Raw genomic sequence first — 12618 nt, 5'->3', positions numbered from 1 at the left:
AAAAGAATGTATTTGAGTAGTAAACAATAGAAAAAAAACTCTAGGAAACCCTTTTTCCTCTCATTCTGGAATTGAAACAGAGTGATTTCAATTTACAGCCAGTTATTGTATTTTGAAAGCTTCTCTGGGAATTGTCCTCTCTTCCTCAAACATCATTTCTTCACATGAATCCCCCATAATTACACAATAGACATAACTGCCAGCCCTTTAGTCTTCAAAGTAGAAAGTACAGAGCAGGGCACAACATCCACGTAAAAATAACCCTTATCTTACCATGATGCAGAAATCTGTTGCCTTTCTTTTACTATTATCAGTAATTTCAGTTGTACCCAGCTGTTCAAAGCCCTTTATAAACAGAACTGAAGAGTCAACGGTGAAGGAACCAAGTCCTTTTTCACAGTGTTTACTCTGGGGAGCAGCTTTTGGGTTGAATGCAGCTATCCTGGTTTGTGAAACTGTCACACGAAAGCAAGATCAGGCACAACATCTACAGAACCTCTAATCTAATCTTTCACCCTTGCAGACATACATACAAACTAACATCTTTTATAGCCACAAGCCGTGTCCTTTAAACAAATGATACTGTGCTCCTAAGACAGTTATCCTCACATGTGTGAGTGTATGTGCCTAAGGTTAGAACACAAAAGCTAGTTACTAGTGGCAGAAACAAATTTAGAAGATAAATGGTATGACACATATAGCTGGAGTTGCATATACTAGCCTGATGTGGAAAAAAAATCTCTATATTTCCCCTGTTTTTTAAAATACTTGAAGAGCAATGCTAAAATAGAAGATTGATGTCCAAAGATCTTGGAGAGGAAGTGAAATTTGAGAATGAATTGAATAGCACTTTGTAACAAGGAACTTTGTTGTTTCCAGGAATTAGAAAATTAAATTCATCAAGCAAACCACATATTTACAATAAAAATTATGCCCTCAGCAGTAGACCTATTAAAATCTGACGAGGCAGGTCTGATTGTTTGCCTTATTCAGGGGATGATAGGGTGCAATATGTAATTTAAAAAACATACTCAGCTGAGCCTTGATGAGGAAGAAAGAGATCAGTGCCCTCATCCACTGGTTACCTTCAGAGGTCAATAAAAGGCAGCTAATTAGAGATGACAAGTTAGAAGCAGCACCAGCTTGTTATTTTAGGAAATTTGTTTTGTAGTAGCAGGTGTAATATGTCAAAAGTAAGTTATATCTAAATGTCAAACACTATAAGCAGCAACCACCTACATCAGCACATTTCCTCTATTTCGACCCAATAGCTCATGCAGACCCAGCAAAGTGATTTACCTGGTGACCTGCAATGAAATTCAGCCTCATCAGATTTTGTACTTGCAGGATATACTATGAAAAACTTTATAAAGCTGTGCAACAAAAGTATGTGTGTGTGTGTGCACGCGCATGTATTTATCAGTCAAGAAATATTCTGCAAATCCAAAACAATGGTGCATCTGCTTTTCATTGTGGTCTGTACAGTATCAAGGACTTCCACCTCTGGAGGCAGCTCATGTATGACAGCGCTGCCAGAGGTTAAGCTTTTGTTTTGTTAGCTTTATACTTTGGTTGCTAGAGCAGGAAAAAATATGACAACTTGAACTATCTTAGGTCCATAAAATACTGATGTTGGGCTGTTCACAAGGAAGGCCAGGTTACACATTAGTTCAATGATCATTTTATGTAATGCAAAAAACTCATCTCTTCAGGATCTGGTTTAACAAACAAACAGCAAAATCGTGTTCCAGTGGATACAGTCAAGTGATTCTTAAACAAACAAAAACCACTCACAGAATAGCATTTAAGAAGTTATAAGACTGCCTTGTACAGTACCCCGATTGTCAATCAGTATCCTTTTCTTAAAAAAAAAAAAAAAAAAAAGAATAGATTGGGAATCTGTATTCTTGTATTAGATGCAGACTATTGACGTTTGTTACAACTTGTTACTTGATGGCTCTATTACCATCCACATGGGTTCAATCACCACATGTTCAAAAGGACCAGGACTGCCCACTGCTATCAAACTGGACTTATTTATTTATTTTGGGAGAGATTTATGAAGCTCTGAGTGCAAATAACCAGATGGAAACCAAAAATCCATTCCTTTATCCCCATTCACCCTCAACAGGGGAAACATTCACTTGTTCCTGAGATGATGCTCCCACTGAAATTTGTGCTACATCCTGATTAATTGCTGGCTCTACTGGGTAGTCCTTTCAGGAAACTGCAGATCAGACCCTGGGTATGCTACAACAAATTTTTCCATGTGCCTTGCAAATGCAGCATTCAATTCACTAGCAACTGTCTGTAGGCAAAAGATAAATGAAAGTTGAAGTAAATTAGAAATCAAATCTCTCCTTCCTGGATTCACCAAATAGACTTACTTCCAAATAGAATTACAAATGTGCTAATATACACAAAATGCTATAAACATTTTCATTGCTCCCTTTACAATGCACCAAATTACTTTGAAATAGCATTAAACTATGCTATAATTTGCAAAATCTCTTAAATCACAGTTAGAAACAGCATAACCCCTTTTCAATGTTTTCCTCTTCTTTCTGAACTCTTTTGATACTTTAAAAGACCTGGAGTTAGGGCAGTACTTGGGTATAACCTAGTAACCTATGGGCAGCACACGACTGCAATAGGATGGGTCATGGCTCCATATTTGCATCCCAGAAGTCAGGAATATTGACACCAGCATACACAGCTTTATATACACATGGTCCAGACTGAAAGCTCAAGACACTTTCCTAGCACTAGGCATGCTAAACCATAGCATTTGCTCATTTTTCTTTTGTTCTTCGTAAGGCAGCAAATTAGCTCCATCTGACTAGCTATGTTATTTAGGGTAGCCTGTCTAGGGTAAACAGAATGTCAAAAATATTTTTAAAGAAGTGTTTGTTCAGTGAGAGATAAAATAAGTGAAAACAAATTTTTCATCTGCTATGAATGAAGAGGAAGGGAAAAATAGATATTATCAGAGCATGTAATTCAGCTCCAAATGAAAGGATATTGTTTTTCCTCATCACGACTGTTTTGTTAAGATGCACTTCAGGGGCATAAAACCGCAACGGGCAGGCCATGAAACCTGAGGCCTCTCTGGAAACAAATTCCTGTTGCGTGATCAAAGGAAGATAAGTGCTGAGGCGTGAGCCTGGTCAAATTTATGAAACAGCTTTGCTTCCCACGTTAAACCACAAGCTTGCAGCTTTGCTCCACGGCTTTACAAAGCCTATGATCAGTGAAAACCTTTATTTATTTATTTGAAATCCTACCATATTCATGAGATATAGTCAAAACAGCTTTGATCTTTCTAATCAACATTTGATGTTATTGCTCCTTCCTTCAGAAAGCATTGGCTATCTACATTGTCACTGCAGTCTACTATGGTCTCTGCTGTTACATCTTGTGCTGGTGAAAAGCAAATTGGACAAAGCTGTCATAACACGTTTTTATCTATGACTTCTGGATTCCTTCAGTCAGGGTTCTGCAATATTTTGACAAGCCAATATGAAACTGCTGAAAAAACTTCATTTTTCAAATCCAGGTGCTTAATGTCTGATCGTGTGCTTAGTGAGCCACAGGGAGTCCTTCCACACATTTTAATAGGTCCATGAACAGACTCTTTGTTGTGTCTATTTGCAAAACAACCACATGATTAGCTATCGGTTGCATAGCTAAATGAAATTTATTTTTATTCACTAATAATCATATGCTTATAAACTTAGAAGTTGTTCCAAAGTCCAGCAAGCTCAGAGGGTGCAGGACCATGGGGTGGTGATGCAGGTGTTTTCAGTGAAGTGTGGGCTAGGTACTTTGAGGTTACATGCCAAAAGATCACATTGAATTGTTAACCTGCCTATCAAGTAGATACATGCATAGGACAAAACAGATCATAGAAACAAAAGTACTGTCAGAAAATACGTTAATATTTTAGCAAGTCACAGAAAGAATTTACTTGAAGGGAAAAAAAATGCTTCTGTAGAGCTGACCAGAAGATAACTGGAAAATACTTTTTTTCATAAATCATTTTATTAAAATGGAAACATTTCAAACTTGATGAAGTTTGACAGATTGCTTTTTTGTCCATCTTCTTGCTAATTCCAGAAGGACTGGCAGAAGATGGCCCAAGTCACAAGCATGACCTTTCAACTGGAAAAGGACGTTTCTCAACAATTCCATTGCATAAGAAAACTTATGAAAGCTTTGACTCCAATGCAAAACATGAAAAGTTCGTAAAACCTTGCAAATCTCTGCAAATGCACCTGTTGCCCCTTTGGCTTTCAACAACTTTTGCGTCCAATTTGACTTCTCCAAAACAATTTGCAGCAGTACAGACAGGAACCCCAACCAGTCTCTAGGGAAAGAAGGTAAATTTGAATCTAATAAGCAATCTAGAACACCTAAGGGTGCTCTAAAACCTATACATAAAAGAAAGCTGCATATTACAACCACGCAAACACATGAGCAAAAGCATTCCAACGAGTGAGTAATGCGGTTTCGAATGACAGATGAAGGATAACCTCATGTCACATAAATATATGGAAGACAGACTTCCTCCTGGAACCTTCTCAGGAATAGCAATATTTATTACAGCATATTCTACCCGAGGGAGCTCACAGCCCTTATCCTTACAACTTGATTTACATAACATGTGCACAGCTCACGCTGGAACATTGCAGCTACCTGACATGCCGCAACATCATCTTTCTTCTACTGCTGTTTGTTTTCAGTACAGCTGCACCACTCATTGCGGCACACAGGCTGTCAGTGTATTTACACAGTCATACAGGATTTCCTTCCTAGCTGCATCTCACAGGGAAGCCACCACCCATTCTGCTCTGGTCTTTTAGCTGGTTTGTTTATTATAGCTGAAAGAAAGCCTGTTTTTTCAAACACCTTTACCGTCACTCAGATGTATTTTCTGTGATTTTCACTTGGCTCCCCTTGAAGCCTAATCAGATTTTGGTCACTGCTGTTGCCTTTGTAGACAGTTACCTGAACACCAGTCTCAGGCATTGGACCAGGACCAGATTTGTGTTCCTGTGAACGCTGTTCTCTCAGCACATTTAGGTTCTTTCCTAAAAGACCAGAGTGCTTTCCACCCATATAGAGTACCATAGGAACAGATTAGGCTTCTCTAGCCTTCAAAATCTGCTAATCTTCCACAAAATACATGCTTCAGTTTCCCCCCGCACATCTTGAGGAAACAGATGCAGTTCAGCCTCTAAACAAGTAGCTAAGGAGAGGCTCAATAAAAATGTGGTATTTGCTACAGAAACCTAATGAAAAAGACATTTGCTGGGCTGAGAATACGAAGTGGGGCATTCAAGTCAAGCATGATACGTTATAAATGCATTTGTAATATCAAACAATATATTTGAAAATAATAGCTAACAGAGCACTCTTTAATTGCATTTTGCTTTTCAGTAATGGATTACTGGCAAGGAAAATCGGTTTTCTACTGCTGTCCCAAAAGGCTGTTACCATAAAAATATAACTTATTGCAAAATATCCTATTCCTATTTCTCTTAAGGTTTCAGATTGTCTTGATAGATTTACCCACGTGCAATACATAAATGCTATATTTTCTTTACACTAAAATACTTTTAAATCCCTTCCTTTTTAAATCCCCTCCACCCCTCATCCTCTGCACTAAGATGGGGCAGCACTGCATGGATAGGGCCAGATTTTGGTATCTGCTATTACAGCTGCAAGATTTAACACTGGAGTTTCGTTGATGGGGAGGTGACGAGGTGGTCTCTCTACTCTGTGGTGCTGAAACCTCATGTTTATTCTTCAAGAAGAATGGATTTGAAAAGTTACGACTGGAAAGACAAAACACTTTTCTTCTGATCCTTCAGTTTCTCCCAATACTGCCTTCACCAAATCCCCAGCACATCCCATGGCTCTTTTTCCCCTACCCTTAAGTTGCATCTGTAGTTTTAGGCAAACAACATTCACAGTCCTGAGAATAAATGCAGGCCCAGCACTAAAAAGACCGTTTGTGGTAACACTAGCATGCACCACTGTGGCTGTTTCACATGCTACCTCATTATATCTGCACTAGAAAGTTTAATCCCTGCAGTTTTTGTCAGGTCCAGCATTTGATATCACCATCCCCTCTTGTGATGTTGCATGTTCTTGCTGGCAGAGGCAGCATCAGTGATTGGCAAGGAGCCCCACAGGCAGGTTTCAGCCATGACACTGGAAGACAACTGTCTTAGGCAGCTGTTTCCACCTTTGTGAAGGGATGCTCTTTGTTGACGCAGCATTGCTCAAGTTGCAGAGAGGATTTTACCTTGACATGAGTCAGAGAACTGCAGCAAACTTGGTTGGAAGTTATCTCTAGAGACCATAGCATCCATCCTCCTCCTCAACACAGAACAATTGCCAACCACAGTCAGCTGGGACCTCGAACCTCATCCTGCTGAGTCCTGAAACCCAGAACAGCAGAGCCCATGATCTCTGCCCTCCTTCCAGTGCAGCACAAACTGCCCACACAAGACAGTTTTTCCTGGTCTCCAGCCTGAAGCTGCCGAGACACAGTCTGTGACTGTTGTCCCTCGTGCCATCTGCCACAAGCAGGAAGAGTTTGGCTCCATCATCTCACAATCCTTACAACAAGTTGGGGTGGGCTTACATGCAAACACATGCTCATGAAAGTAGACAAGCCTTAAAGAGGGCCATCTCTTAACTGAAATCAAGCCTTAAAGAAATACCTCTGTTAACTGAGAATGTGTATTTTTATATTCAGAATAAATGCATTCTAGCTTGTCTTTATTCCAGTACAACATGTTACCCTGGTCTTTAGCCCATGTCTCCAAGGACACCTTTCACTATAACAAAAGTGTTTGAAAGAAAAAAAAAAAAAAAAAAACAGAGCATGGGAATCACTACCACATCCCATTCTCACCCTCTGAAATCTTCACTAAAGCTTTCTGATAGGGTTAGAAATCTTTGAGGTTTTTATCATTATCCACTTTCAAGGCCTTACGCCTTCTCCTCCGCACTACCAACATCACAGTGAAGGACTTCAGCTCGCCCAGCAGCACAGTTTCCACTTGCAGCAGCACCAACAGGAAATAACAAGGCAAACATAACTTTATCTGGTCAGAATGGCAGTTTTCAATTTACAAACACAGATTTGCTTGGTTTGAACACTTTGGATAAGTGGCCATATATTAGATTGTTATGTGGATGTGCTGGTTTGTCTATTTGTTATGTATCAAAGTGCAGTGGCCCCCATTTGTGGAGGTACTAGTAAGTTTTGGGGAGAGAAGGAGGATCCCAAGAAATGCCAAATTAGAGCAGGATCATTTTCCTGTCAGTCATTTGGTACACTGGTTTGGCATATTCAAATGCAGGTGTGATCTCAACTAACTGGGTAAGTCTAGTGATTCAAATGCATCTCAGGTGAACTCTATATCAGAGTAGCTTGCGTGGTTCCTGAACTCGTGAGCGTGACCTCAGCAAGCAATTCTCATGATGATAATGTAATCTGAGCTAACTTCCTACACACACAAGTGCTCTGACCAGCACACATGTGAAAGCCTTTTATAGTGATGGACAATACTATACCTCACAATATATCACTTTCTGCATAGATTTTGGCTCTAACATGCTACAAATTAATGAAAAAATGTGTAAGAACAGACAGAATAAATTAGTCCATCCAGCAGAGACTAACTATGTCTAAAGCAGAGGCCTATGGAAGAACAAGGCAAGCATGTAGTGCTATTTTTCTGATAGATTTCTGCAGTTTCCAGCGTTCAAATTTGGCATCTCTACTATTTCAGTTCTCAGCGTTTACATCATCCCCAGCAGTAAACTCCACTGATTAACCATATGCTGCTTGAAAATATACCTCCTCATTTGTTCTTTTCATTACTCTAAATAGCTTAGTATGATCAGCAAACTTTATCACCTTGCTGTTTATTTTTAGCAGATTTCCCTGATTGTTTATGAGTATGATGAGTACCACTGGCCCCAGCACATGCACACCAGAAAAACAGACTAGTTACTGCTTTTGTTGACTACTTTTTAATTAGGTAGTAATGCTCAGGCATCATTCCTCTTAGGCCTGGACAACTTACTTTCTTCGTGAACTTTTAGTGAGAAATTCTAATAAAAGCTTTGAAAGCCCAGGTAGATGACCTCAACCAGATCACCCTACCCATATGTCCAGCAACACCTTCAAAGAGCTGCTGCGTATCTGAGACACTGTATTTACTGCTGCCTTCCCATAAACACCCTGTTTATTTCAATCTATTGTGTCTGTGTTTCTTAAGTGCATTGCTTCTATTAATAAGTCCACCAATTTTAGTCAGATGCGATTATTTAGACAAAGACATTGCCATAATCTTCCTAACAATGAGGTCACCCATTTAGTTCCTAGGTGCATATAGTAATAAAAGATTCACATTCTATGCTCTTCCTACAAAGCAAATGCTTTTTACACAGAATTATCATAAGCAGACAGTATGTGAAAACAGGCTCACAGGGTTCTTTAGCATGAGATATATGGGGCTGGAAATACGAGCATGTTCTTCAAGGTGGGCATTTTTCTATAATCAGAATCCATAGCATGCTTTTGTATTTTTACAGACCAAAAAAGTGTTTTCTTCAGAGATGTTTGCTGTGTTACGATTCTTACTAGCTGAAGTCTACAATACCCTTTACCTAAAGAAAACCTGTTCTGTGTGGACTTGACAGATTTGATGACATCCTGTTTATTTCAAACAGGACTTCAGAATGTCACTGAACAAAAAAGACTTGAGAGTACTTGTTCAACATTTTGTTACATGACTGTGGAAACTCTATTTGAATATCCTCAGCTTTTTTGACAGGTGTGGTTTTTAAATTGTCATGAAAGCATAAATAACAGTCATAAAAGTAAACAGTTTAATACTGTAATCACAAATACAGCTCTTACTGCTATGATTACCACACACTGACAAGTTTTTAGAAGCTGCTTTTTTATTGATTATTCCCCAAGTGCACGATAAACCCCCTTACTTGCTTCCCCAGTCCACACAGACAAGTCTCCAGCTCTACTCTCAGTATGTTCTTCTCACCACTAAAATCTAGTGAAAGGTCAAAAATCCAGACTAATCACAGTCAAAGTGTGGACTCTGCAACCTGAGACCTAACTCTGCTCCCAGCCAATCCCCCAAAACATTCCTGTGGACTTCAGTCGTGTCTGGAGAAGTCCAGTCCGTAACTACTCAGATTTGACTCTTGTTCAGTTTTGTCTCCAACTATGGCTACAGTATGCTGTAGACTTACATAAAATGTGTATATCTCCTATTCATTTTTCTTCTTTTTTTTTTTTTTTCTCCAATTTTCAAAAGCAGCAAATTCTCTTCCCCTCTTTCCCGACCTGAAAGCAAAGCATTTCACAGAGAGCACCTGCAAACAGCAAAACCTCTGGCACACAATTAAATAACTCACATCAGCACTTCCATTTCTAAAAATGTGCTAAAATGCTGAAAAAAAAAAGGAAACAGAAGTGATGCATGAAGTTCACCTTTAGCCTGATTTATCCAGAAATTGAATAACTGCATCCTGACAAAACAATAGGTGCTTTCCTAGGATCACCAGTCTCAAAGGACAGAACCTGAACTTCACCTCTGGCCTATTTGACAAGGTTTATTACCCCAGAAGAAAGTGAAATCAGACACCCCCTGAGTTACTAACAAAAAGACAAAGGAGTGCAGCATTTCAAGAGTTAGCAAAGTATACAATTTCAGAAATTAAAGGCTGGGGTGGGGTAGGATCACAACCATAGAAGACACATTTTTCTAAAACCTTGTGTGACATTTTTTTGGAACAAAAATGCTTTTCTGTGTGCAGTTTACACCTACACCTCTGTGTACATCTTGAGACCTTACCGCACTAGACACGTCATCATTATCAATGTCCTAGTCTGGATATAAGATGACTATTTGCATTTTGATTTTTGAATACATCTTACATAAAATGAATGGTGTACTAGCATATAAGAATGAAAAAAGAAAAAACTTCAACTACTCACCTAGATAGCAGTAATTTACCCTGAAGTTTCAAATCAGCAGCACAGTCATCAGACTGACAGTTCCTCTCAAAAACAGTCTGTGAAAAGCAAAGAAAAGAACTGTTATAGCATAAAACGTATAAGATTAAAGCTCCCCCAAAGAGGCAACATGTTTGGATGAAATAAAAAAATCACCAAAATTTGTGATACACAATATTTAGTGTGAATGCTAAGGAAACTCAAGGGAAGCCAAATCTCATCTATCAAAAACGTCTTTATTCTCTTCTAACTGAACAAGAAGGTTCAACAAAAACAGACTCTCTCAGAGATTTTCCTCAATCCATTCCCACTTCTCATCTTACAAGAATTACTTCTCTCACACAATATTTCTGGCACCTCTTTCCAACACATGTACAAGAAAATGAAACAGAAAATATAAACTATCAATGAAACTATTTTCAGCCCTGAAAATTGGAAGAAAGGAAATCATGCAAACATTCAGTGGTCTACATTAAAGATAAGGATTTAAAAAAAAAAAAAAAACAACTTTGTGAACAGTGGCAAACTTCTCTGCTATCTTGCGAGCAACAGAAAATTACAGACTGTTATCTACCCAGTGATATCCTAGGACAACAGGACCACTGTCAGTCTTGTGATAAAGACTATCATTTATGATCTTTAACAGATTGATAAAAACAGGAATTGTGAAAGAACACCAGGCATTAGCATACTAAGCAGCAAAAAGAATGGCATGTTGACAGACAGGGAATACGTACGAAGTCTCCATTAGCCTACGTGAATCTCTGTGGCAATTTGTCGTAGTTAAATGAGGCAGCCAACAGAGAGCAAAAGGAAAGGATAGGAACACATTCCTGGTGTCCAAGAAACTCAGAAGCTGTCAGGATCATGGTTATTTTCCCCTGCTGTTAAGAACAGAAACTAATACCTTTCTGAACAGTTGAGCAGACCTTTTCCTGTCCTTTGTCTGTGTTTTTAGAGCTCTCCAAAGAGGAGTGCACCTTTATGATATCAATTAGTGTTGGACTAGCAGTACAACCTACAGCATAGTTTGATAGCTAAGTTGCAAATAGGACAAAGAAAAATGGGAGGTGGCAAGTACATTTGGGGTGATTTACTTTGTGCTTTCATTTTACTATCCCACCTTTTGCTTTTTCATGATCTCAGATGTAGAAATAGGTGAGTGTTTAAACACAAGGTCTGAGACTACTTTTCCTCCTTAATAAAGGCTCCCACACCAAAGGACAAGAATCATGATAGCCCTTGGACAGGAACTGGCACAAGGAATCCCTCTCAAAACATGGTACTTTTCAGAGGTATAGTTTCAAAAGTTCTCAGCACTAATCCTCAACCAGCATAGTACCTATATATAGGAAAGACTGTTTGACCTTCAGAGGAGAAAGAAAAATAAACTGCAAAAACAGTCTTGCCTGACAGTTTCCCTATTTGCATTACAGAAATCTTGGCAAAGTGAACAGAGTGACCAAAGATATGACCTGCACTTTTAAAAGAATCAAGTACTGTAAATACATTTAAGTAACTACCTAACAATCTTGGAATTTTGTTACTAAATCCATAGATGTGGTTCTTCACAAGGAATGAAGAAATACCTCATTTTCTAAAACTACTAAGCACGTATCTCTTCCAACACACCATGCAGTGGACAGCAAGCTACTCTTAAAAACATCAGGAATATTTTATGTGATAAAACTCAAGTTCCTACATAGCACTACCACAGGAGAAATAAATAAGGATGATGAGTCCCCAGATCTGTAAATGTGTAGGAGCAAACTCCTTACTTTTGTGGCTAATTTTGAACCCACTCAGGTTTGAGGGGGCAGGGAGAAGATTTCCAGCCCAGACAGCTGCTAGGACCCATCCAGGCAGCCACTACTGGTTCAATCTGTTGTAGGCTAAAGATATCTCTGGATTATTTTGCTGTTCTCCAGTATTTCCCTTGTTTGAATAGATTTTGCCATGCTTCTATTCTACCTCCTGATTTTGTGTGCCTGCTACAGCCTCAATCCAGTAACTTCTCACTTCTGCTTCCTCCACTTTCTTCTCTGCTGTCTTGTGCCTTCCCTTGCCCAGCCTGTTGCATCTTCTGCCTTTCCAGTTGACTAATTCCTGCCTTTTCAAATCCCTCCTAAAGAATTAAAAGTGGTAAACACACTGTAAGTCGTCATAACATTTGTGAGCACTACTTATACATTCTGTTACTGTGCCCTTAATTGGTCTACTTGGACTGTGATTTCTTCAGGCCAGAAACCGTACCTAATTCAGCACTTCATGTTGTTCGAGCAAGCATCTATTGTTGGGATATGCATAAGCACTACCAGAATATAATCAGTAATTTTAGCTCTAAGCAATCTTTAAAGTGGCTTTGGCTTTAAAATAACAGTTTTTGGGATTTACAGAGTTCTTTATATATTGAAAGTGTTGAACAAGGTAACCAACCTTCACACCGTTAGGCTGTACATAATATTCAGGATGGGAAAGAGGGAAGTAGGAGGAAATAAATTTCTTGTGCATAGGAAACACTTCACAATTTTTGCAGTTGCTGCTGCTCAAGGTGA

At 39.0% G+C, this 12618-nt stretch overlaps 1 protein-coding gene across 2 annotated transcripts in view; it reads right to left on the bottom strand.

Annotated features, from left to right (window-relative positions):
- The window catches only part of ITGA9 (integrin subunit alpha 9), a 216824-nt gene that overhangs the window by 84638 nt on the left and 119568 nt on the right, over positions 1-12618 (bottom strand). For both annotated transcript variants that reach the window (XM_035552621.1, XM_035552622.2), the window contains one exon: positions 10046-10122. In XM_035552621.1, coding sequence (XP_035408514.1) covers positions 10046-10122 — 77 coding nt within the window. The remainder of the gene's footprint in view (positions 1-10045; positions 10123-12618) is intronic.

The sequence above is a fragment of the Cygnus atratus genome, chromosome 2 (genome assembly GCF_013377495.2).
Source record: "Cygnus atratus isolate AKBS03 ecotype Queensland, Australia chromosome 2, CAtr_DNAZoo_HiC_assembly, whole genome shotgun sequence".
In the NCBI taxonomy this organism is placed as follows: domain Eukaryota; kingdom Metazoa; phylum Chordata; class Aves; order Anseriformes; family Anatidae; genus Cygnus; species Cygnus atratus.
This window is presented reverse-complemented; position numbering and strand designations above follow the sequence as displayed.